Source organism: Carcharhinus amblyrhynchos, chromosome 19, assembly GCF_965287045.1.
Source record: "Carcharhinus amblyrhynchos chromosome 19, sCarAmb.v2.hapA, whole genome shotgun sequence".
NCBI classification, from domain to species: domain Eukaryota; kingdom Metazoa; phylum Chordata; class Chondrichthyes; order Carcharhiniformes; family Carcharhinidae; genus Carcharhinus; species Carcharhinus amblyrhynchos.
The window spans coordinates 13,112,426-13,139,938 of NC_137342.1; the positions used below are offsets into that span (position 1 = coordinate 13,112,426).

The 27,513-nt window shown below is 43.3% G+C and overlaps 1 protein-coding gene across 1 annotated transcript in view; it reads left to right on the forward strand.

Annotated features, from left to right (window-relative positions):
• The window catches only part of vwf (von Willebrand factor), a 136,497-nt gene that overhangs the window by 86,744 nt on the left and 22,240 nt on the right, over positions 1 to 27,513 (forward strand). The window contains exons 38-46 of the mRNA XM_080207269.1: positions 1,594 to 1,805; positions 3,982 to 4,084; positions 5,022 to 5,096; positions 8,855 to 8,959; positions 13,885 to 14,087; positions 15,329 to 15,478; positions 17,285 to 17,398; positions 19,591 to 19,774; positions 23,484 to 23,524. Coding sequence (XP_080063395.1) covers positions 1,594 to 1,805; positions 3,982 to 4,084; positions 5,022 to 5,096; positions 8,855 to 8,959; positions 13,885 to 14,087; positions 15,329 to 15,478; positions 17,285 to 17,398; positions 19,591 to 19,774; positions 23,484 to 23,524 — 1,187 coding nt within the window. The remainder of the gene's footprint in view (positions 1 to 1,593; positions 1,806 to 3,981; positions 4,085 to 5,021; positions 5,097 to 8,854; positions 8,960 to 13,884; positions 14,088 to 15,328; positions 15,479 to 17,284; positions 17,399 to 19,590; positions 19,775 to 23,483; positions 23,525 to 27,513) is intronic.

The following is a 27,513-nucleotide window of genomic DNA, read 5'->3' on the forward strand; positions in this document are numbered from 1 at the left end:
AAGATGAAAGAGGAATAGAGCTTTATACCAGATTCCAGAATTCCCAAGAGTGTAGATGACATCCCTGTACCACTGTGACTGTAGGATTTGGGCAGATGAACATGGAGGATACTGCTGCTTGTGCCCATGGCTATTTCCTGTGTGTGAATGTATCTGTTCTTTTTGAATGTACCGACAACAAGTTTTGGTTGTAGATTTGCATGTTGGACTCACTGAAGTTATTTCATAAATATTGAACACTCTCAGAGTATGTGGAATGGAATGCAGATGAACATTTTACAAGATCCTTTACTACGGAGAGAGCATTTCCCATGGTCCTGTGAAAGGGCTGAATATTACATTGGTGGGGGCTGCAGAGAGTCATGTTGTTCACCCCCCCCCCCCTTCTCCCACATAATCCATGTCACCATGCATCAACATGCTCCACTCTGACCCACCCTGCAGCCTTAAGCACTGGAGGCTTAATTAACAAAGGCCCCTTGGGAATTCCACCCCTTCATTGAGGCGGGAGCTCCAATTCTGGCCAAGTTTCTACAGTCCCGGCAGCACCAGGGAAGTGTCAGTGGCCACTGTCGGCATTGCTGGTGAAGAGAGGGCCTCCAGGTTGTGGATATCTGAGAGGGTCCACCTCGTGTCAAACGAGGGCATGTACACGGTGGGTCGTGCGTGGGCTGCTCTTGGAAGTTCCGGGAGTCGCCTAGTACTTCGTGTCGGTGTGTGTGCTTGATCCTGGACCGGTAGACGGGCGCCGCAACAGCTCGGTGACTAGCACTGCTAGCTGTGCAGATACATGGATTTGGGCCTGTGTCTGTGGGAGTTTGCGCATTCTCCCTGTGGTTGCGTGGGTTTCCTCCGGGCGCTCCAGTTTCCTCCCACACCCCAAAGATGTGCTCTTAGGCTGATTGGTTTTACCAAATTGACACTATTCTCCCCTGAATCTGGCTAAGTTAGGGGTTCCATTCGTAGACATGCAGGGTAGAATAGGTGTAGGATGATGCGGCGGCGCGGGCTCGTTGGGCCAAAGGGCCTGTTTCCCGTGCTGGGTTGTTCTTTGTTCTTTGTAAGGTAAGCCCAGGACTTGGACCAGGAGGTTTTGGGTAAGATAGGGAGATGGGGATTGGAGTGGGGTGTTGTGTTTAAGGGAGGGTGAGGATAGGAAGGAAGGGTGCGTTAGCCTAAGGTGGAGATGAGTGTTATCCTTTGATCATCAAAGAACAGGCTCCCCAAAGCAAAATCCAACCCCCTCCCTTTAACAACTTAACATTGGGCTTTCTGCTCCTGCTCTGGTGTCCATGCCAAACAGGCAAACAGTGTATTATCAACATCAATAGGCTTGATCAATTGAATTGATCCATCATTATTCATTTAAATATGGGAGGTGGGCTGCCTATCTCAGCACCCTCTATCCCTCTATTACGGGGGCTAAGCTCGGGTGCAGGTGTGAAGGTAGTGGAATGAGCATCCCCCTACATTTTCCATGCCCCTCCACATGGGAAACATGCCTGTCAGGGGCAAGTATAGTTTAGCTGCAAAGTCTTACATTTTGTGTTTATCCATAGCTGCCTGCCTAAAAGTGTTATTCCTTCTCTTTAGCCCTCCAGTGCCCTAACTCGCTTGTATACGAACCTTGTGGGGTAAATTGCATCCGCCATTGCGATAGCATCGTGAATAAGAACACCACGCATTGTCTAGTTTCTCCGACTGAAGGCTGCTTCTGCCCAGAAGGGAAGGTGTTGTTGGAAGGAAAGTGCGTCACCGTTGATGTCTGCACTCAGTGTACTGATCACCAGCAAGTTTCTCATCAGGTATAGACACCAGTCCAAGAAGTAAGGCCAGGAAATTTGAAAACTGGCCATTTCTAACTGGGCAAAACCAAAATACCGCAAAATCTGAAGGTGGGAACAAAAGGTGCTGGGGATTCTGAGCCAGTCAGATGGTGTCTGTGATGAGAGGAGCAATGAACTGGGGAAAATATTAACCTAAATCCAATCATTAGGAAGCTGATAGGGCTGGGTGCAAGCTGGCCTTCTGCTCAACCTGAATCCCTACAGTGCAGAAGGAGGCCATTTGGCCCATCAAGTCTGCACTGGCCACAATCCCACCCAGGACTTATCCCCATAACTTCATGCGTTTACCCTAGCTAATCCCCCTCACACTAAGGGGCAATTTAGCACAGCCAATCCGCCTAACCCACACATCTTTGGACTATGGGAGGAAACCCACACAGACATGGGGAGAATGTGCATAGTGACCCAAGCTGGGAATTGAACCTGGGTTCCTGGATTTGAGCGGCAGCAGTGCTAGCCAATGTGCCACTGTGCTGCCCCTCCAGGTATTGGGCAGGTTGGGAACTCTATGGACATCCCACTCAGTGGGTTAGATTAAAATTAGCCTCAGAATTTTAAGTTGTTCCGATAATCATCGTCAAAGGAATGTGATGACCAGAATTGAATGCAATACTCTTAAGTGCGGCTGAACCAAAGTTTTATAAAGCCGCAATACGCATGGCAATGAATTTTCCATTGATTCAATTAAATTTGTTAGCACCAATTTACTACCAGGGAAAAAGTAAGGAAATAGGTTCATTGGTAAAATATCCTGTATGATCACGTGCCTTTATCGGGCGCAGTTAAGAGGTCAGTGTGAACATGGCCCTTTAGTAATAAAAATGCCTTCAAGCATCATGAGTTTTAGTCTCTGTTATAAATATAGTGTTTCCATCCAATTTTCTTTCCACACTTTGTGGTTTGCTAAGGCAGACTGTCGTCTGTTTCCATAGCCAGTATTCTTGGAACAAGTCGCTAGTCCAGCCAGGGGCTTATAGCATCAAGTGTGGCCAAGCAGGAGTCTCTCCCACTTTTACCGCCTGCTATTGTCTTGTTGGAAGGATTTTGCTGGTTGACACTCAATGGCCAGAATCTTATCAACATTCAGGTTGGTGGGATTTCCCCATCCCGCTGCAGTGAGTGGAGATTTAGCTGGCTGCCAAATCCTCCAACCTCCCTGCAACCGGAGCATTGCATGAACTGCAGGTAAAACTGTGCCCAACCTGTTAGGCCATTCTCCTTGGCCATCACCCTTGTGCTGGGACTATCACCCAGAGCTCAGAGGTAGGGACGCTACCTACTATATCACAGGACCTCCATAAATATAGCACGTTTCCGTGTATGCTCAGGCAGGATTGTGAGACAACTGTGTGCGCATTCAATCAAACATTCCCAGGTCAACTCTATTGTGAAAGGTAACATTTCATTAGATCAGCACGCCTGTGTAATCACATTATTTTAGTGTACAAGTTCCATTGCTGGTGTTCTGAGTTCTTAGGACTTCCAGCTGGAAGTCCCTGAAATGTAAAGACTACTTGAGCTTGTGGCCACCTTGGCATTTGGAATGATGTGAAGACTGATCACATTTCACACTGGACCCTTGGCAATAGACGTAGAATCACTGAATCCCTACAGTGCAGAAGGAAGTCATTTAGCTCATGGTGCCTGCACCGATATAGAAAGAATCTCCGCCACCGCTTCTGTTGGTAGTGCCTCTGAAGAGACTGGGGGTGGAGGGAGTGACGTTGCATATTGCAGCACCATAATATCCTTTGAAAATTAAAGACAAACGTCACACGATTAATTGAGCCTCAAATATATGCTGCACTAGACAAACTAAAGAATGCAAACAAGAAAGAAAACGCGACTGTGTTCAAAACTATCTGGAGAATGATCACTAATTTACAGCAAAGCTGCAGAGACTGGAAGAGAATATAGTGATTATAGGGCTGTGGCACCATACTGGCCTGAAAGACTTTTATTACAAGCTTTTTTTTTAAATGAATTTAAAGACAGAAAGCAACAGCATGTGATGAAAAGGAAAATGATGAAATGGTTATTTTAACACTGTGGTAACAGGATGAATAATGCCTTGAGCATAAAGCTTCATGATGTTGTCCACGGCAGGGTTTTTAGTATCTTGTTTTTTTTTCAGCATTTGGATACTTGGATACCCGATGACAATCCGTGCCAGTTGTGCATGTGCTTAGACAACAGGCAGATCAACTGTACAAATAGGCCGTGTCCCACTATTGCAGGTAAAATACAATTCACATCACCACTGACATCTCTTGACATTTAATTGGGTTAACTCAATTGTGTGGCATTTCCCTGAGCATTATTTTGTTAGAGGTACTAATCTTTCACAACATGCACATTTTTGTGGACTCCAGTTTCTTAAGAAGACTCAGCTTTGATGATGAGGTAGCCAATTATCTCACCAAATGTTTAAAAAATTGTTATCCACAATGCTTTGATAAAAATAGTTGAAAAATATAGTAAACGCGAAATCATACCACCATTTAACGTCAACTATCCAACTTCACACTGTCAATACCTCACACTCTCATTAACCTCACCCTCTGATTAATCTCATACACTCATTAATAAGGGAGTGAGGTTAACAGTTGGATGAGGTTAATAAGAAAGTGAGGTTAATGGGTGTATGTGGTTAATAAAAGGATGAGGTTAATGAGAGTGCGAGATTATTCAGGGAGTGAGGTTAACCTCATATACTCATTAACCTCACCATCTTATTAACCTCATACACTCATTAATGAGAGTGTGGGGTTAATGAGAGTGTGGGGTTAATGAGAGTGTGGGGTTAATGAGAGTGTGGGGTTAATGAGAGTGTGGGGTTAACCTCATAGACTTATTAAACTCACCCTCTTGTTAACCTCGTCCATTTATTAATCTCACCCTCTTATTAACTTCATATACTCATTAACCTCACTCCCTAATTAGCCTTATACACTCATTAACCTCATCCTCTTATTAACCTCATACACTTGTTAACCTCACTCCCTCATTAACCTCATCCAACCATTAACCTCACACACTTCAATAAACTGACAGATATTTCTACTTCTTATTGATATTGAAGTCCGTAAAATCCAAACCGAAGGTCTGAAAAGAAGCTAGTTTTAACTGTTGATTGGAAATACTGATGTGACCTGTTCTTTTCCTTTTTTTCAGTCCCAGTGTGTAAGCCATGTGAAAAAGCAGTATTACAGCGGAACACTGATGATTGCTGTCCACAGTATGCGTGCGGTATGTATGGACACATCCAGCACTCATTAATGCTTTGTGATACTTGAACAGTAACAGACCACTGCAGCTCGTGTCTGAGTATTACATTAGCTAATAAAAGCTGGACAATACTTGTAAGATGAATGGATTATTCTTCTTCCTCAAATACTGAAGTAAATTTAGAACACTGTTTTGAAAAGGTGCTTATTTTTGAAGTTACATTTCGGATTAAAGAACTGAAGTGCATTAGCAAGATATTTTGTATGTACACATCACGTTCTTAGCTTCATTATATAGTCAAACAAGGATAGTTTATAGAATGATGAAAAGTACATTATTGATACTATTTTCTTAGCAAGCTTAGATCCTTTAGTTGTGCTATTTTGACGTCAATCCTCATTGCACATGCAAATCTTTGTCTTTTTTTCACTCTATTGGTTCCTATCTAAGAACATAAGAACATAAGAAATAGGAGCAGGAGTAGGCCATCTAGCCCCTTGAGCCTGCCCTGCCATTCAATAAGATCATGGCTGATCTGTCGTGTCTCAGTTCCACATTCCTGCCCTCTCCCTGTAACCCTTAATCCCCTTGCCTATCAAAAACCTATCAACCCACGTCTTAAAAATATTTAGCGAGACAGCCTCCACCACTTCAACGGGCAGAGAATTCCAGAGATTCACCACCCTTTGAGTGAAGAAGTTCCTCCTCAACTCCGTTCTAAACCGCCCCCCCTTTATCTTGAGGCTGTGCCCTCTAGTCCTACTGTCCTTTCTGAGTGGGAAGAGCCTCTCCACCTCTATCCTATCCATCCCATTCATCATCTTATATGTCTCAATGAGATCTCCCCTCATTCTTCTAAACTCTAACAAGTACAAGCCTAGTTTATTCAGCCTCTCCTCATAGTTCAACCCCCTCAACTCCAGTATCAGCCTAGTAAACCTCCTCTGCACTCCCTCCAAGGCCAAAATATCCTTGCGTAAGTGCGGCAACCAAAACTGCACACAGTACTCCAGCTGCGGCCTCACCAGTGCCCTATACAGCTGCAGCAAGACCTCCCTACTTTTATATTCAATCCCCCTTGCTATGAAGGCCAGCATCCCATTTGCCTTCCTGACCACCTGCTGCACCTGCAGGCTGGGTTTTTGCGACTCATGCACAAGGACCCCGAGGTCCCTCTGCACCGTTGCATGCTGCAGTTTTTCGCCACGTAAGTAATAGTCCTTCCCACTGTTATTCCTACCAAAGTGGACAACCTCACATTTGCCAACATTAAATTCCATTTGCCAGTTCCTGGCCCATTCGCCCAGCCTATCTAGATCCTTCTGTAGACTCTCCACACCCTCCGCACAATTTGCTGTTTCACCAATCTTAGTGTCATCAGCAAATTTTGACACCATACACTCGGTTCCCTCCTCCAGATCATCTATATAAATGGTAAATAGCTGAGGCCCCAGCACCGACCCCTGGGGCACTCCACTAGTCACCAACTGCCAATCCGAATAGCACCCATTGACCCCCACTCTCTGCCTCCTATTTGACAGCTAATCCTCTATCCACGCTAACACCCTACCCCCAACTCCATGCCCCCTGACCTTCTGTAATAACCTCTTGTGAGGTACCTTGTCAAACGCCTTCTGAAAATCAAGAAACACCACATCCACCGGCTCTCCTCTATCCACCGCCCTAGACAAATCCTCATAGAACTCCAATAAATTCGTCAGACATGACTTCCCCTTAACGAAACCGTGCTGCGTCTGCTCTATCAAGCAATTCCCCTCAAGATGCCTCGCTATTTTCTCCTTGATCACGGATTCTAACATTTTACCTACAACAGATGTTAAACTAACTGGCCTATAATTCCCTGCCTTTTGCCTGCCACCCTTCTTAAACAACGGCGTAACATTAGCCATTTTCCAATCTTCCAGCACTTCCCCGGAATCCAGCGAGGTTTGGAAAATAATCACCAAGGCAAGCTTTTTCAACCCTACAGCCCTTTGAGATTTCTGCTCCTTCAATTCTGTCTCTTGTGTGTTGCCCTTTTATATCTTTGTACTTTTAGTATTAGTTCTTTCAGCTGTCTTCTTCCAAAGCTCTGGAATTACCCTACTCAACTGCTCTGCCTCTCTGTCTCTTCTTTCTTTAAGATGGTGCTGATCACCTACCTCTGACCAAACTTTAGGTCATAACATCTTATGTGGCTTGATGTGAACTTTTGTTTGGTAATGCTCTTGTGAAGTACTCAGGGATGATTTACTATGCTAAAAGCGCTGTATCAGTGGAGGTAGTTGTTACAAAGGATCTATACTTGAGCTATCGGAAAGCAGATGTTAAATCTTTGGTGTGATGGCTGTATTCTGACCAAACTTGCTGGTTTCTGAGCAAGTTATGAACCAACAGCAGCAACTCATTCTGAGAAAGGAGAAAAACTATGAGAGTATGCAAACGTCCCTAGAATCCCAACACAATTTGCAAGCTGTCCATTCTGAGTTTAAAATAAGTGGTCCTCACTGCAACAAGATGTCCAAGAACTTGGACGCACACATCAAAGAACACAAAATATTACAGCACAGGAACAAGGCCTTCGGCCCTCCAAGCCTGCGCCGACCATGCTGCCCGACTTAACTAAAACCCCCTACCCTTCCACAGATCATATCCCTTTATTCCCATCCTATTCATGTATTTGGCAAGACTCCCCTTAAAAGTCACTACCACATCTACTTCCACTACTTCCCTCGGCAACGAGTTCCAGGTACCCACCACTCTCTGTGTAAAAAATCTGCCTCGTACATCTCCTTTAAACCTATGCCCCCTAGTAATTGAGTCTTCCACCCCAGGAAAAAGCTTCTGACTATCCACTCTGTCCATGCCTCTCATAATCTTGTAGACTTCTATCAGGTCGCTCTTCAAACTCTGTTGTTCCAGTGAGAACATATGATTCATCCTGCAAACCTGTGACAGAAAAAAAGGACAAGCTAAACATTTCTAAACCTAAAGCAAAATGCTACGAATGCTGTAAACATGAAATGGAAATAGAAAATTCGAGAAAGTACTCAGCAGGTCAGGCGACATCTGTGGAGAGAGAAACAGACTTAGTGTTTCGGGTCAGTGATTTTACATCAGATTGGAAGAATCAGAGATTAACAGGGTTTAAACATGACCAGGGGAAAGGGCAATTTCCAATAACACAACTGAACACTAATGCATGAACCTTTGATGTACACTTCTAACCAAAGTATTGTGCAACACAAGCAGAAAATGTTGGAAAATCTCAACATGTCTGACAACATCTGTGGAGAGAGAATAGAGGGTCATCCTGAATTAAAACATCACTTCTATTCTCTCTCCACAGATGCTGTCAGACTTGCTGAGATATTCCAGCATTTTCTGTTTTTATTTCAGATTCCAGCATCCACAATATTTTGTTTTCATCGAAGTATCACAGAGACAGGAATCTCTGAGTGAGTTAGACAACGGCACATTAGTGTCTTGTGATTTTAAGGACAAAATATTTTTGAAGAACCTCTGTTGCCAAAGTTGTTTGGCTGGAATTTTCCAGCAGTTCACACCCCGCCGCTGCTACAAGCGAGGACGGAGAATTTGGCGCTCAGCCAAATCTCCGATCACAGCAGCGGAACTGGAAAATCCCACCCATGTGAATGGCTGGAAAATTCCACCCGTTGGGTTATTTGTTCAATATTAGTTCACAGAGCTTTGGTTTAGTTAAGGTTCAGTAGAATAAATTACTGCTGTATACTGATGGATGTTCCCTGTTTCTGTAGTTTGTGATTTAGGGGACTGTGATCAGCTACCTATCCCAAGGTGTGAAGATGGAAGTTCTCTAAAACTGAAAAATCCAGGGGAATGCAAGCCGATTTACGAATGTGGTGAGTTTGTGGCGAGTTTAATTATTTTATGCTGGGTGGCACAGTGATTAGCACTGCTGCCTCACAGTCCCAGGGACCCGGCTTCAATTCCGATCTCGGGTCACCTTCTGTGTGGAGTTTGCACATTCTCCCCGTGTCAGTGTGGGTTCCCCTGGGTGCTCCAGTTGCCTTCCACACTCCAAAGATGTGCGAGTTAGGTTGATTGGCCATGCAAAATCAACCGTAATGTCGGGGAGAATGGCAGGGTAAATATGCAGGGTTAAGAGATTGGGGCCTGGGTGGGACTGTGGTCAGTGCAGACTTGATGGGCTGAATGGTCTCCTGCACTGTAGGGATTCTATGATTTTCATTCTTTATGTTTATTTTGATTTATTATTGTCACATGCATTGGAATGCAATGAAAAATATTGCTTCCTGCGCACCATACAGACAAAGAATATTGTTCATGGAGAAGGAAAGGTGAGGGTGCAGAATATAGTATGACAATCATTGCTACGGTGTAGAGAAAGGCCTACTTAATATAAGGTAGGTTCATTCCATGCCATGTTTGCAGCTGTGCTGGGTACCAAGTGAAGGAAAATTGTAGACAGCTTTGCAAAGTTTCCTTCAGTTTGCTTTGGGGTTTCCTAATAATTTTAAACAGAGGAAACCTTCACAAATGCTTTTCGATGTTACTCTGTAAAGAGCAGAGGTGTAATAAGTTTATAAAGCAGTGCAATGTTTTTCTTTTGTTATATAACCCTTGCTCTAATTTTGGCTTCCTTAGAGTGGCACTATATATGGCATGGATTTTAATGAGTTCACATTTCAGGGGTATGTTTCACACCTTTGCTGCCTTTGTATGTGGAAATAAGGGTCAGAATTAAGACTATAAAATGTTTTTGACTGTGCACTTGTCAGACAGATCCTCACCTAGCTGGAGTGCAGAACAGAGGGATTGTTGTGGGTAGCATACCCATGATTAAACCCTCCCTTTAATTGCCTTTCCTTCATATTTGAGGACAAACATAGAAACTAGAAGCAGGAGTAGGCCATTCGGCCCTTCGAGCCTGCTCCACCATTCATTTTGATCATGGCTGATCATCAAATTCAATATCCTGATCCCATTTCCCACCCCCCCTCCCCCCAATAGCCCTTTAGCCCCAAGAGTAGTTAACAGTACTTTGCTGAAAAGGTGCAAACAGCCACTAATTGGTTACTGTGCTAACTCAACATATCAATATCTGGATTCAGCACACAGTTTTGGTCCTGACTGACAATTGCCTTGATTTGAACTTGCCTGGAGGTGCTAGACCAGAAACCTGCAGCTTTAACACAAAACAGCATATCTGATACACTTCGTGGAGCTGCATATGAAGGCTCCAAGTACCCTCTTCCACAGGGATAGAGGCAAAGGGCACACAATTTTTCAGACATGACACTGGACAAGAAGCTCAAGAAAAACAGTTCTGTCCCTTGTTTTGCAAGAAGTCCACCTCACCCTTCTGTCCCTCTCTCCTTTGCTTGGCCTCACGCCCTCCTCCCACTCCTCATCTAGATCAAGGGAGGGCTGCTAGCAAGATGCCCATATGCAATCTCTCCCTTTATCCTGGTGACTCCTGTAAGCTTTCCAGTACTTAATTCTTTTCCGGTGAAGCCTTCAGAGACTTAGTGGAATAAATATTATTGGAATGTCGGTGAAGTCCTGACAGAGTGCCCCAGAAAAGTGCCTGATGTTTCTCAGGGGTTCTCCAGCAGTGATGAATATGAAATAGGAAACATCCCATTTAGTATTGCTGAAATGGACATCAACACCTTGTTTCCTCTCAGTCAGATTATTGCTGTTCAGAACAATATTAACTCAAAACTTAAGCCAATAAAATTCTATGAAGTTTTGATTTGATTTGATTTATTGTTACATATATTAGTATACAGTGAAAAGTATCATTTCCTGAGCACTATACAGACAATGTATACCATTCATAGAGAAGGAAAGGAGAGAGTATAGAATGTAGTGTTACAGTCATGGCTAGGGTGTAGAGAAAGATCAACTTAATGCAAGGTAAGTCCATTCAAAAATCGGATGGCAGGAAAAAACTGTTCTTGAGTCAGTTGGTATGTGACCCCAGACTTCTGTACCTTTTTCCTGACGGAAGAAGGTGGAAGGGTGAATGTCTGGGGTGGGTAGAGTCCTCAATTATGTTGGCTGCGTTTCCGAGGCAGCAAGAAGTGTAGACAAAGTCAATGGACGGGAGGCTGGTTTCCTGAGTTGAGCACCAGCTGGCATTTTAAGTGGCAACCAGCAAGCTTGTGGATGGCCAGTCCTTCTTGGCACGGGTTCCAACTCTTTTACTAAGCAGAGTTTTGCTCTAACAGTGGGTGAAACCAATGTTTCAGCTCTGGATTCCATCTTGTCCATATCAGAACACACAGTACCAGAACGTACAGCCTGAAATCCTAAAACAGCAAATGAAGGCTAACTTCAAAAACACCTTAAAAACCATCCAACTCAATTTCTTTGTGAGTTTTAAGGTGTATTGATGAAAGTTAATAGTATTCAGCATGTGATTGCTTCCTGGAACATTACTAACATGGAGAGCAAGCCAGGAATGCTGATGAGAATGTGACATTGATGCTCCTCAGCTCCCTTTCCCTCGATCCCTTCCTTTCTCTCTAAAGCACCTTTACCTGTTCCCTGGAGTATACAATGTTAGCACACAGCGCCAAATGTGGGTGTGCTGACACCCGCGATGGTGATTTGCCCAGGCTAAGGTAGAGCAAAGGAATAGTGCAGCCTATGAGGTTAAACTGAGGCTTTACCTGATGCAATTTTTCAAAACCACTTTAGCATTTTGGCTCAGATGAATGTTAGATCAAGTCTGGGAGGATTGCAATGCCACATTCTGTCAGCTTGGATTTTGTTGGATCAAGCCCAAGATGGGATGCAAAGTCTTGCCTTGTCAGCTTGGATTTGGTTTGCCTCTCATGTGGAGATCATGATTGGACTTACTTCAATTCTAATCAGAAAAGCCAATTCAAATTCTCAAAAGCTACCAAAAAAAACTCAATAAACCTCAGAGAATATCAACTTGATTGTGAAAACAAAGTGAATTTCATAAGAACATAAGAAATAGGAGCAGGAGTAGGCCATCTAGCCCTTTGAGCCTGCCCCGCCATTCAATAAAATCATGGCTGATCTGAAGTGGATCAGTTCCACTTTCCCGCTCTCTCCCCGTAACCCTTAATTCCCTTGTCTATTAAAAACCTATCTACCCGTGACTTAAGTATATTTAGCGAGGTAGCCTCCACCACTTCAACGGGCAGAGAATTCCAGAGATTCACCACCCTTTGAGTGAAGAAGTTCCTCCTCAACTCCAGTCTAAACAGTGCCCCCCCTTACCTTGAGGCTGTGCCCTCGAGTCCTGCTATCTTTTTTAAGCGGGAAGAATCTCTCTACCTCTACCCTATCCATCCCCTTCATTATCTTATATGTCTCTATAAGATCCTTCCTCATCCTTCTAAACTCCAACGAGTGCAGACCCAGTCTATTTAGTCTCTCTTCATAGTCCAACCCCCTCATCTCCGGTATCAGCCTAGTGAACCTCCTCTGCACTCCCTCCAAGGCCAATATATCCTTCCGCAAGTGCAGTGACCAAAACTGCACACAGTAGTCCAGCTGCAGCCTCACCAGTACCCTGTACAGTTGCAGCAAGACTTGCTACTTTTATATTCTGACCCCCTCGCTATAAAGGCCAACATTCCATTCACCTTCTTGATTACCTGCAGACTGGGTTTTTGCGACTCATGCACAAGGACTCCCAGGTCCCTCTGCACTGCAGCATGCTGCAGCTTTTCGCCTTTTAAATAGTAATCCCTCCTACTATTATTTCTGCCAAAGTGGATAACCTCACACTTGCCAACATTATACTCCATCTGCCAGGTCCTCACCCACTCGCTTAGCCAATCCAGATCCCTCTGCAGACTTTCCTTTTGATAATGGGTTTTTAGCTATTAAAAAAGAACCTTGAAAATGCCATAGTAATGATACAAATTGCTGTTAATATTTTCCTTCCCACTTGTCTCTTCAGATCCTGCTTTTCCTGAACCCTTTGTGCTGGGCAATCTGTACCATGGAAATAATAATCTGTACCTTTAAGCAAGTGGCCATTATTCTCAAATACACAGTGACTGACCTCTCTATTCAGTGGCAATCACAGACACTCCTAATTCTGTCATCACAAAATCATCAAATGCGTACATTTCCAGTGAGCTGGTGAATGGGAAGGAGATTAGATACCCTGACCAATTTTTACCTGTTTAGCACGGGGTACTGAAACAACTATAGTGCCCCTTCCAAGGCATTAGAATAAGGTTAAATTAGCATAGACTGGGGATCTGCCATTTTCTGGATAAACTTGAGTGAGCCACCCTCTGTGATGATAGATTGAACAATTGGGAGAAATGTTGATTATCACTAATTCAATATTGCCACCATATGATTAAAAGTTTATTGTGCCAGTGGGTCCATAACAAAAAAAATCCATCTGCCAAATTTAGTCCTGTACCAAGATAAAAAGATACGGAAGTCTGAGTTCACATACCAAACGACTCAAGAACAGCTTCTTCCCTGCTGCCATTAGAGTTTTGAATGGACCTACCTTATATTAAGTTGATCTTTCTCTCCTAGTTGTGACTGTAACACTACATTCTGTACTCTCTCATTTCCTTCTCTATGAACAGTAAGCTTTGTCTATACACTGCTTTTCACTGTATTCTAATATATGTGACAATAATAAATCAAATCAAATCAAAATGCTGTGGTAAAACTCTCATCTCAAAGTTCTAACTATACTTTTTGAATGTCTCCAAGCTATAATCAACAAACATACATGTCAAAGGCAAATAGCTGCTTATAAAGACTAATCCAAGTGTTCTGCTGCTTTCAGACTGCAATAGGAACGAGTGTGGAGCACAGCAAGTAACATGCCCACCTCACCGATCACTGTCCGTCATAAAGACGCAGTGTTGTGACAAGTATGAGTGTGTTTGCAGCTGTAGCAATGAAATAATAAACTGCCCTACTGGATATTCAATCAAGTCGATAATAAATGACTGCAACTGCACCACATCCTATTGTGAACCTAATGAGGTAACTGAACCGATGTATGTAACTGTCCTGAACCTCATTTTGTGTGTATCTTGAAGTGTATGGGTCTGTGAAGAAATGATACCGATGTGACACATTGAAGATATAGTGCTGTGAGGGGATATTAATGTGGGGAAAGATTGCTGATTGCAAGTTATTGTGATGTTAAATTACTGAGCGTATGTCACTGTGTCAGTTTGTAACAGTGGTGATATATTGGGGGCAGTTTTGCCAAAAAAAAACTAAGTGCCCAATGGGTGGGAAAACAGGGAGACATGCTGCCTGTTTTTGGCACTTAGCTGGTTGAACTTCTGGCACTCAGTGCACTGCAGTGTCCACCAGGGGATTCACACTGGTAATCCCATCCGAGACTACAGCATTAGTGTGCTGAGCAGACCGCTGGCTACCCTCCTGATCGCTGCCCTCCCAATAACTTCCCCAACCCTCCCCCCACCATCCACAAATGGTCAGCCCCAATTGCCCCACCCCCCCAAGGCCAGCCCCGATCGCTCCCTCTCCTTCCCCCAATGATCTGGTGAGCACCCCATCTCCCCAGCGTGACTGATTGGTCCACTCCAGAAGGCCCTGGCCCCTTGGCACTGCCCGATGGCCAAGGCTAGGGTGCCTGGTGGGCAGTGCCAAGGGGAAACTCTCTCTCCTGACCTTCCAGGGAAGCCTCAGTGGCCTCTGCAACACCAGTGAGGACATCATGCCTGGTCCCCATTGCTGGGGATCAGATTTAATCCCCACCGATAGCAGCCCCCCTCGGCAGGGTGGAAAACAGCGATCCCAGACGATACCATATTGGGTTCGCTAATGAGATTCAAATGTCAGCTTCTATATGGTAATTGTTTTCTGGTGCGGGGCTGATTATGCCATAAAAATGCCCCAGGGAAGTCTCGACCGGCTTCCCGTTTCAGCCCTTCCCCTACCCAATGGGCTCAGAAAATCATGCCCATTATCTTGAGCCTATGCCATTATAAGGGGGAATCATCCTTGGCACAGTAGTCTCACTTTGCTCCCGAATCCAGAGTTTGTGGGTTCACTCTGCTCCAAGACCTGATCACAGCAATCTAGGCTGACACTTCAGTTACACATGCCATGTTGATCTAAATCAAGGTTGCTTGTTACTGTGGTTGTGTAACTGTGTGGAATATTATTGTATCAACAATATATGTACATATGCGGTATGTTATCATTCTACAATGTTTGTGTACATGACATTTGATGCTTTCCATGCACAGGTTTGCATTCACAATGGTGTTGTTTATCTAACTGGAAGAACCTGGGAGGAATCTTGCCAGCAATGTTCTTGCACTGACAGGAAGGACAGCATCACGGGACTTTTTGCAGTGGAGTGTGTCACTAAATCCTGTAACAAAGATTGTCCGTCTGTAAGTAGAAGTATGTTAGATGTTTTTTTATTACATAGAAGCATAAGGGAAACTCAAATCTCAACTGTGTTCACAATTACATAATGTCTTATGGAATGTGCAAGGTATTTATGGTTTGCAATGTAATAGATAAGACGCAGCTTACTGCTTAACTTAACCAAATACAGAGCCAGCAATATTGGGCAAGTGTTGGGACTGAGATTTGCAACCTGTATGTAGGGCACAGGTTGAGACATCACTCCACTATATTTACCTAATTTGATCTCAATAACCGTGACTGTGACTTAGAAAGTAATCCATTGATTGATTGTGAAGTATGCTGGGGCATCCTGAGGATGTGATGAGGTGTTACGTTCTTCATGTGAGGTTAGTCCCATGGAGCATGTAATAGAGAATCACCTGCAATGGTTTCCCTTCTCGCCACCTCATTGTTATCTCGTGGGTCCCTCAAGATTTGTCCTTTTCTCCTTTTATTTCGCATCTACATTTTCCCAAAGTACAACATCAGGTTCTACATATGTGCCAACAACAGCCAGCTTTATCTCACTACTGCCTTTCACTTGTCAGTTTACTTGTCTAATATCTAGTACTGGATGAGTAGAAAATTCCACTAATTAAATATTAGGAAAACCATTATCTTTGATCTCCACCACACGTTTACTTCCCCAGCCATTTGTTCCAATTCTCTCCCTTGCCACTGGCTCAGGCTGAACAAGTATAGCATCCTCTTTCACTCTGAGATGAGCTTCCAACTCCATATCTGCTTCCATCTCTGTAACATCCCCATCTAAGATCATCTGCTGCTGAAATCCTCATCCATTCCGTTGTTACCTCTGGCCTTGGCTGTTCCAATGCTCACCTGGAAGGCCTCTCTATTTGCCTCGAGTGAGCACAGTTCCAACAACAGCCGGGAAGCTTGACACCATTCCAGACAAAGCAGTCTATTTGATGGGCACCCCATTCACCACTTTCAACATTCGCTCCATCCATCACTGACACACAATGACAGCAGTATGTAGCATCTACAAGACATGCTGCAGCAACGCACCAAGACTCCATTCATAGCACTTTCCAAACCCCCAAACTCGACTACCTAGTGGAACAAAGGCAATAGACACGTGGGAACATCATCACCAGCAAGTTCTGTTCCATGTCACACACCATTCCAATTTGGAACTATAGGGTTGTTTCTTCACCATCACTGGGAAAATCCTGGTTCTCCTTCGGAATCTAAACCAGATGGGCTGCAGTGGTTCAAGATGATGGCACACCACCATTTTCAAAGGCAATGCGTAATGGCCAACAAATGCTGCCCTTGCCCACAGTGCCAACACATAATGAACAAATAAAACAAGAAAGTCCTGAGTTTAGTTGTTCATCCATTGGGGTGATTTAATACTGTCACCATCAGGAAATGGTTTCGATTGAACAAGATTATTCCACATATAGGACAGCAGATTCAGCAGGACTGATGGCCATACCATCAGTCTGGGGTTACTGGAACATCAGTATCAGAGTTGATCATGTTATAACACACCATGGGACTCCTGACAGTGGACAATATTCCAACATCAAGTGGAAAGTTAAGCCTGCAGCTTTCATTAGCCAGCCCCAAACATGGCTTCAAATCTTCCTCCCTTTCTACTCATCTGGAAGATGAATCAAAGACATTCAGCCATCAGCACTAGGTTGCTGTTGCAAAGGAAATGTTGTATTTGAGTTAACACCAATTATCTTTGCTGTGTTTGTGACAAACATGAGCCAGAGTTTGGACTTTTACCATTAAAAGTACCTATTCTTTCTAAGGGGTACACCTACAGAGACGTGGAAGGTGCATGCTGTGGAAAATGCAAGCGTGCAGTCTGTGAAGTACATGTCTTCAACAGAGGTGATGCAAATCTACAAAAAATTGTGCATCAAGTGAGTATATACAATCCTTTCATATTAGTGAAAATAACAAAGTTTTAATGTTTATTTATTCATGTCACAAATAACCTACATTAACACAGCAGATAATAAAGAAAACAAATGGAATGTTGGCATTTATAGCTAAAGGAATAGAATATAAAGGAAAGGAAGTATTGTTGTAATTACACAAGGCATTGGTGAGGCCACACTGAATTTAGCATGGTCAGTCCCCGTAACCAGCATGTCTTTTGGACTCTGGGAGGAAACCGGACCACCCGGAGGAAACCCACAGAGACATGGGGAGAACGTGCAGACTCCGCACAGACAGTGAACCACGCTGGGAATCGAACCTGGGTTCCTGGCACTGTGAGGCAGCAGTGCTAACCACTATGCCACCGTTACCCCAATTTGTGTACTGTTCATCTTGAAGTTTTGTCTGAGAATTTTATTAAGTTATATTTCGGAGGAGGTAAATCCTTCAAACGTCAAATCAAAATAAAACAGGAGGAAATGTTGGAAATACAAAGCAAATCATCCCAAATTGGGAAAAGAAAATACACTTTGAGAGTTCTGACACATGGGGAATGAGTTTCTGGTTAATAGGTAATTTAATGAAGCTCATGACAAATTTCATTCCAATTTTCTTCCTGCACCTAGCAGTGCACTAAGGCAGATTTTCATCTGTTTGCATGGCTAGTTATTCCTGGAGCAGATCGCTAGATTGTTAGCAGAGCTTGAGGACACCATTCCACATCAAGTATGGCTGACCACTCTTATTGCCAGCCATTGACGTGTTTGGAAGGTTGTCATTGAACTTGTTTGGCCGCATTATGAACACACCTTTCTTGGCCATCAAGGCATGGGGTGGGACTTGAATCTGGAGCCTCTGGCTCAGAGGCAGAGACACTGTCCACCGTGCCACAAAACTTCCTATTGGGATGAAACACTGATTGCTAAATGATTCGTTTTGGAAGACTGAGGTGGAGCAGGTTATGGCTAATGTCAACATCAAGATTCATCTCTTTAAGTGTACAGATTCTAGAAGATTCTGTCAATTTTATACTAACAATAGTGAGAACTGGCAGCTTCCCCGTTACCAGAGCTGTAAATTTTGGGCCATTATGTAATTCTGATGAAAACAATGTCAAATGTAACTGAGCTAATTACATCGGAGCAGTGGTTGCACAGGATGAAACTAGCAAAGCCAGACAAGTTACTTCAAAACAATAAAGAGAATTGAAATAATTCCTCAGAGGCCGGTGTCCCTTCATCAAGTCCCCTTTATTTACAAACTCTATTCCACTCCTAAGAGTGCTTCAAGTACAAAGCCAGAGTCCTGAGTGCCAATGGACACAGGTGAGATTCCCTGATTAGGTAGGCAATCAGTTTTTTAAGTTTAATTATTAGTGTCACAAGTAGGCTTACATTAACACTGCAATGAAGTTACTGTGAAAATCCCTGAGTCACCACACTCTGGCACCTATTTGGGTACACTGAGGGAGAATTTAGCATGGCTAATGCACCTCACCAGCATTGTAGTAGGAAACCGGAGCACTCGGAGGAAACCCACACAGACATGGGAAGATTGTGCAGACTCCACGCAGACAGTGACTCAAGCCGGGAATCAAACTTGGGTCCCTAGCACTGTGAGGCAGCAGCGATAAGCACTGTGTCACCATGCCACCCCTCATTACCTCAATCAAGGAGCTCATATATCGGGGCCAACCTCACGGACCTCATTGAAGTCATTGTAAGGACTGGATTTTTAAGTGTTCATTTCAATAAATTTTCAATTCAGTTAATGATAAACTGGCTTAGCATTTATACCCTAAAGAACAGTTTACAAAGCATGCAGTATTTATTCTAGAAGAATGTCAGCTTATATTATGTACTTAAGCCATGGATGCAAGACTTCAGTTTCTACTTTCAACTCAGGAGGTCTTAACGCCGCTAACTGAACCAAGCTAATACCTTCACATGTTAAGATGCAATGTTTGAATGATTAAATCATGAGGAAAGTAATTGTTGCTGGAACAGAAACTTAAAAATCAGCCTCATACTGAGGTATGATCAAACTTATCATTGATACTGAATAGGAAGGTGCTAGCAGCATGAAAACCCCAAACTGAACTACCAGGGCAACAGTGTTGGCAACTTCCTTCATGTGTTTTTGTGAAGTGTAACCTCCTGCTGTTATCCTGTAGGCTGGTGAGGAGTGGCCATCCCAGGATGATCCGTGTATCACACTGGAATGCATGGAGCTCAATGGAGAAGTGATTGTGCATCAGAAGAATAAGTCTTGTACCCACATTGATGTCCCCAAGTGTCCTCTCGGTTATGACCTGCGGTGCGACAGAGTCGTCAATTGTTGTCCAGTTTGTCAGTGTGGTGAGTTTTTCAAATCGCAGCTCCCATTATCTGCTCTCTAAATGTTGACTGTTCTCAGCTTTCATGATAAAGGAATGATTGATTGTTGCTCAATTTCCATTGGGAGCCACAACAACAGCAATTTGCATTTATATAGCATTTTTAATATTGTAAAAGATGCCTGGGAGCTCATTGCGATGGGCCCACAACCTGAGAGTTGGGGGGTGGGGGGAGGGTGGTGTGGGATGGAGGGGGTAATGGCATAGTGTTATTGTCACTGGATTAGTAATCCAGAGAACCAGGATAAAGCTCTGGAGACCTGGGTTTGAATCCCACCACAACAGGTTAGACAGGGTAGATTCAGAAAGAATGTTTCCAGTTGTGGGGGAATCCAGAACAAGGGGTCATAGTTTGAGGAAGAGGGGTAAACCTTTTAGAACTGAGGTGAGGAGAAATTTTATCACCCAGAGGTGAATGAGTAGAATTCATTGCCATAGCAAGTCGTTGAGGCTACAATCTTGTCTGATTTCAAGAAGAAATTAGATATAGATCTTGGGGCTAAAGGGATCAAGGGATATGGAGGGAAGGAGGGATTGGAGATACTGAATTTGATGATCAGCCATGATCAAGATGAATGGCGGAGGAGGCGCGAAGGGCTCAATGGCCTCCTCTTGCTTCTCTGTTTCTGTGTAACAGATGGGGAAATTTGAGTTCAATAAGAAAAAATCTGGAATTATTGATAACCATTAAACCATTGTTGAAAAAACCCATCTGGTTCACTAATGTCCTTTAGGGAAGGAAATCTGCCATCCTTACCTTGTCTGGTCTACATGTGATTCCAGACCCATAGCAATGTGGTTGCCTCTTAACTGCCCTTCTGAAATGCAAGACACTCAATTAAAGGGGCAATTAGGGATGGGCAGTCAATGCTGATGCAGCCAACGACATCCACATCCCCTGAATTAATAAATGGAAAAGAATAAATGTATGGAATTCAAAAGCTGCGCCTCCTGAATGCTCAACTACATGCCAGGGATTCCAGACTGCTTAAAGCTGGCCCTGTCATCTAACACAATGGGTGCCACCATACCAGGATTTTCCAGCCCCGTCAGGGTTATGCATCACCGTGGGTGGGCTGGCAGAATTAGGAGAGAGTTTGGCCGCCCTACCAATTGCTGGCAGGTATGGAAAATCCTGCCCGATGTGTACCTCTTTTTGTAAAATCAACCTTGTTCCAAAGAACTGGTCCTTGCACTAACACCTTAGTTTTAGATGTCTTTTGGATAATTGGTTGATGATGTTTATTGGTTAACCAAGTTAACTGTACTGAGTTACCGAGAGTCATACTCTGAGGGGTGAAGGTGATGTTTATGGTTGAAGCTGAGGTGTTTGAGGTTAATGTTTGGAAGTTCTATTTCCAGTATTCCATAAGGTGATACGAAAAGGCAAATTTTGTCTCCTTGGGATTATCTTCCCTTTTACCCTCCTTTTTCAATTAACCCATGCAAGAGAGTTCTTGAAAATAAGCGGCATGGTGGCACAGTGGTTAGCACTGCTGCTGGTTCAATTCTAGCCCAGGATGACTGTCTGTGTGGAGTTAGCACATTCTCCCCATGTCTACGTGGGTTTCTTCCAGATGCTCTGGTTTCCTCCCACAGTCCAAAGACTTGGGATGTAGGTTGATTGGCCATGATAAATTGACCCTAGTGTCAGGGGATTAGCAGGGTAAAAGTGCAGGGTTACAGGAATAGAGGCTGGGTGGGATGGTGGTCGATGGGCCAAATGGCCTCCTTCTGCACTGTAGGGATTCTAATGAAGCAGCTTGGTTACTGGTTACTGATCATGAGAATATAAATCTTTAACCTTTACAAAGACCATGTCATTCTGCTTGGGTGTCTTGAGAGCCTTTTCCCCATCAGTATTAATGCTTTGGAGTCTGGGGAATGCACTAACATTTGCTGCTGCTTTTCCACAGGGGAAGCGATTGCTTGGGTGAAGTACACATTAAAACCTGGTTTGCCACACCTGCGTACTGCAGGTTAACCTGTGTTTCTGATGCTCTCTGATATAATATGAAATAAGTTGGAGTTTTGTAATCACATTACCAGTTAAAGACAAGGGTCTCCCAATTGTCAATGCTATCTACGGATCAGACTCCAGCAGATAGTAATACGGTGAAGTGGAGGCTGTTCTCATAGCATTTCCAATAGGTGTACTTGGATTTGAATGGATAAAGGTAAATATGATAGCCCACCCCAGTACAAGTAAAGCTACCTTGCATCCATAGTTTTGTCTTCTTTCATGCTCATCCTCATCCAATGCCTGGGTTGTGAATTACAATGTGACAATAATGTCTCCCTAAGTGCTTACTTGTTATGAAGGTCAGTGGGAGCACTTTCATTATTGCCCATTTTATACCAATGGGCTGAATGACTATTGTATCTTGGCAAGACAGTCAACAAGTACACCCATTCAATAATCTGGTCTTTAATGAATCTCTCAGCCATTGCACACTATAGGGGCAGCAGGGTAACAGTGGTTAACACTGCTGCCTCACAGTGCCAGGGACCCGGGTTCATTTCCAGCCTCGGGTCAGTCTCTGTGTGGAGTTTGCATGTTATCCTTGTGTCTGTGTGGGTTTCTTCCGGTACTCCGGTTTCCAGATTGGATGGATTGGTCATGGTAAATTGAATCTTAGTGTCAGGGGATTAGCAAGGTAAATCAGTGGGGTATGGGGATGGGTTTAGGTGGAATTGTTGTCGGTGCAGATTCAATAGGCCAAATAGCCACCTTCTGCACTGTAGGGATTCCATCTGCCCTTAGGTATGTAACCTATGCTTATGATATTGGCATTCTAGATAGAAAAAAAATCATAAAAGGCCTGAAAATAGAATCACAACCAATTCTATGAGTTTAATTTGTTTTAAGGTTCATTCATGGGATATGGGTGTCGCTGGCGGCATGGTAACAAGCTGCTGCCTCACAGCGCCAGGGACGCGGGCTCAATTCTCAGCTTGGGTCATTGTCTCTTTGGAGTTTGCATGTTCTCCCTGTGTCTGCATGGGTTTCCTCCGGGTGCTATGAATTCCTCCCACAGTCCAAAGATGAACAGGTTAGGCTGATTGCCTATGGTAAATTGCCCCTTAGTGTCAAGGGATTACCAGCGTAAATATCTAAGGTTACAGGGATAGGGGCTGGGTGGGATTGTGGTTGGTGCAGACGTGATGGGCCCAATGGCCTCCTTCTGCACTGATAGGGATTTTATGGTTGGACTAGCATTTGTTGCCCATCCCTGAGGGTGGTTAAGAATCAACCATGTTGCTGTGGTTCTGGAGTCACATGTAGGCCAGACCAGATAAGAACGGCAGATTTCCTTCTTTAAAGGACATTAGTGAACCAGATGGGTTTTTACGAGAATCAACAATGGTTTCATGGTCATCAGTAGATTCTTAATTCCAGATTCTTTATTGAACTCAAATTTCACCATCTCCCGTGATGGGATTCGAACCCAGGTCCCCAGAGCATTACCTGGCTCTCTGGATTATTAGTCCAGCGATCCTAGCACTACTAGGCCACTACCTCCCCTGATATTGTAACCATGTTTGAATTGGACTAAGAACAACAAGGCATGCTTTATAACTCAGAAAATGTCAGTGAACATCATGGAAAATTCAGATTTTATTGTACCCTTTAATAGTATGAATAATACTAACCAACATTTATTCTGTAGTTCCAGGAAATGTTTGCATACTGAATGGAACCAGCATTGGGGTAAGACATTGGATGGTTTTAATGCTTTATTACATTGCACTGTATGTGTTACATAACAATAGTTGTGTTTTTTTTAATTGAGAATCCTTGGTGCTCATCCATAGACCTAAGTGCACAGCAATATCTAGATGGAGACGTGTGGGGGAAGAAGGGGTTAATCTGGAAATACTGGCTAGGCAAAGTTAAGTCAGAGTTTTAGAAGCTTGAGGATCGCAGGAGGAAAGGAAGGTTGAGGGAGGAGAATAGGTGCACAGTTTTGAGGGGCTAGAGATAGAATGATTTGAAAGGGAAATTGTATAAATGTTTTCAAAGCAGCAAAGACATGGAAAAGAACATTCTGTAGCGAGGAGAAGAACCTTCTCACGAGGAAAGAGGCAGTGAAAATTCAGATGGAAGTCATTGATCAGATCAGGTAGAGGGAAGGATCCAGAACAGAATGACCTGAACAGTGAAAAAGGAAGCAAAACTGTAAGGTTATCAGGATTTCCCTCGTCTCTGACAGAAGATGCTACTCAAATTTCTTGCAGAAGGAACAATAGAGGAAACTGTAAAGGAGGACCGACTGTGGTAGAAAATATAAAATGGAGGGAGAGAGAGAGCATAACAGCAGGAGAGAAGTTAGAGGGCCGAAGCAGAAAAAAAACCTCCTCTTTCACCGGAGCTGCTTGTACTCTCTCCAAGAGTGCAAAGAATTTGCATAAAATTTATATTTATGATCATGAGAAAATTCGAAGCATTAGAAGCAACAAAAGAGACAGTCAAACACATAATTTCAACTTCAGGCACAGGGCAAGTGACTTGAGAATGGCTCAGCCCAGGTGGAGAGAGTGTGGATGTGAGACCAAACAGAAAAAGGAATCCATGATAGAAAGAACTCCTTAGCTGAGACCTTATAGAATTGATACAGACTGGGAAAATATTAAAAGAAACTGAAAAGCTTTGATATTGTCGGAAGGAAACCAATGGAACTGTGGACATATTGTTTAGATCCAGATGGAGACAAGGAACCAGGAACAAGCAGAAACTCTACAACCATCAAGGTGGAAGACACTCCTATTGAACAATGAGAGTGTAATATTCATCCAGAACCTCAAACTGAAACCAAGACCTGATTAGAGATCTTGGTTAAGGCACCAGGGAGGCTCACTGCAATTAGTCTGAAACTTTGACTGGGGAGGGGAGATGTTAGAAAGATGTATATAGCTGGGATAAAGACCTGGCAGGAGCTATAGAATAAAGAGTTAACATCAGGAGCACTTGGTACTGATGTAACTGCTGATATAACTGATGCAATGTCACACGATTAAGTAACTGAGATCTGGTGGGAAGCAGATGTAAAGTATTGAAATGTATATATCCACCTTTAAATAAATAAGAATACTTTTTTATGAAAACAGCCTACACTTAGGGTAACTGGGAAACCCCGGAGAATCCCCAACTAAGTCCCGAACCCCAAACAAAACAAAGGCCCAAGTTGTGACCACAGCACCCATGTCTAGGAGCAAAGAAGAATTCTTGTACTCAGTCTAAAGTCCTTCCACATCTGTCACTCCACTCCCTTAGACATTAGTGACTGCAAATAACTCAAACAGCCAATTTGCAGTGACAAACAAACATCTATTAGCAATTAATCTGAAAGTAGTTGAGGATGTTTTTAACATGTGTTCAGCTGAGTGTGTTTAAAGACCAGCATTGAGTACACTGTGGGTCTCCAAACAGATAAAGCTGGCATTAAATCAGTTTTACAGACCGATTAGTGACACAATCTGTCCACTCTATATTACTCCTCCAGCACTAATGCCCTTACAAAAAATGATGTCCAGCATGGCTTCCACCAGAAACGTGTGCACTGTTAGGATACATGGTCAGAAACCCCATGGTATATTCTGAAGCCAGGCTAGATCCCAACAATTGCTCTATTTTGACATTAATATGAGGAAAGGATGCTTCGTTTCAGGGCGATCCCACTGACAAATTAGGGATTTTTTTATCAAAACAAGCTTTATGCATTTACGGATGGCGCAGTGGTTAACACTGCTCCCTCCTAGTGCCAGGGATCTGCGTCCAATTCCCAACTTGGGTGAATGTGCAGAGTCTGCACATTCTCCCCATGTCTGCATGGGTTTCCTCCAGGTGCTCCATTTTCCTTCCACAGTCTGAAAGACGTGCTGGTTAGATGCATTGGCCACGTTCAATTCTCTCTCATTGTACCCGAACAGATGCTGGAGTGTAGTGACGAGGGGATTTTCAGTAACTTCATTGAAGTGTTAATGTAAGCCTACTTGTTTAAACTAAAACTTAACAGTTTAAATATACCTCTAACAAAATGAAACAGTTTAACTCTTAATCAATGAGTAATCTTTAAACATGGAAAGAAACAAGCTCTTGAGTTCTAACTTGGTACTGTTCAGTTCCAATTAAGCAATATTTCTTTTATCAGCTTAAACCCCTCTAAAAAATAGTCAACAAATCCAGGCATACTTGCTTTGATTTGGGTTAACATCTCTGGAATGCCTAGAGAGATTTTGTGGTGAGAGGGAGGGAGGTAGATAGACAGAGTGCTGCTTGTAGACTTGTATGTTTAAATATCCTTCTCCAGCCACTGAACTCAGAAAACTGTTTTTCTCAGCCGCAGACCTATTTAGCCCATTTCTGGTGTCAGATGACTATATGACACTGTGTATCTAACTCAATGATTTTGATCAAGGAAACACCCCAAAGTTCCTTTTCTTTGGTAAACAAAAGCTCATTAAACCTTCTGCTAAATAAACATGGCTGAAAGGAGGAATTAACTTGCTTTTCAACATCCGCAGTATTCCTCCCAGACTGCAACCACTTTTAATAAGACTCTGCCTCGTAAAGCAGTCCTCCTTAAATATAAAACATACATCAATAGAATAGAATCATCACAGCAAATGCATGACCAGTGATAAAACAAACTGGGCACTAAAGAGCCCAATTTGCCCTATTCATCCTTCTAAGTTATTTGGCTACTATTAGCTCCACCTTGTGGGAGCTACTAATAATGCAATAGTTTAGAATCTACATGACACTCCTGTATGTGTTGGGGCATTCAGAGTGATCGAGCACCCTCTACAGAGTCTAGCATCTTTCAAAATAGGGAGAACTAGTTTCTTTCTATGACTCTCTTTATATTAGGACCTTACTTCATTTACTCAACTTCACTTACATCAACTTTTATCATTTATAGGCCCATGAGCTTGATATCAGTGACGGTGAAACTGTTGGAGAAGATTCTTAGGAATAGGATCTATACATATTTGGAACTGAATGGTCTTGTTAGCAACAGAGAGCATGGTTTTGTGCGTGGGAAGTCATCTCTCAATAATTTGAATTTTTTGAGGAGGTGACAATAATTATTGATGAGAGAAGGGCTGTGGGTGTTGTCCACGTGGACTTTAGTAAGTATTTGACAAGGTCTCTCATGGCAGACTAGTGGAAAAGGTTAAATCTCACAGGATCAGGGGTGAGCTAGCTAGATGTATTCAGAACTGGCTTGGCCATGGAAGGTAGAGGGTAGCAGTGGAAGGATGTTTTTCTGAATGGAGGTCTGTGACTAGTAGTGTTCCGCAAGTGCTGGGATCTCTGCTGTTTGTAATGACTTGGAAGAAAACGTAGCTGATCTGATTAGCAAATTTGTGAATGATACTAAAATTGTTGGAGTTGTGGATAGCGAGGAAGATTATCAGAGAATACAGCAGGATATAGATGGACTGGAAAATTGGGCAGAGAAATGGCAGATGGAATTTAATCTGGACAAATGCGAGGTGATGCATTTTGGTAGATCCAATTCAGGTGGGAGCTATAAAATAAATGGCAGAACCATCAGGAGCATAGACGCACGGAGTGATCTGGGGGTACAGGTCCACAGATCCTTAAAAGTGGCAGCACAGGTGGAGAAGATGATGAAGAAAGCATTAGGCATGCTTGCCTTCATTGGCCAGGGCACTGAATATAAAAGTTGGCAA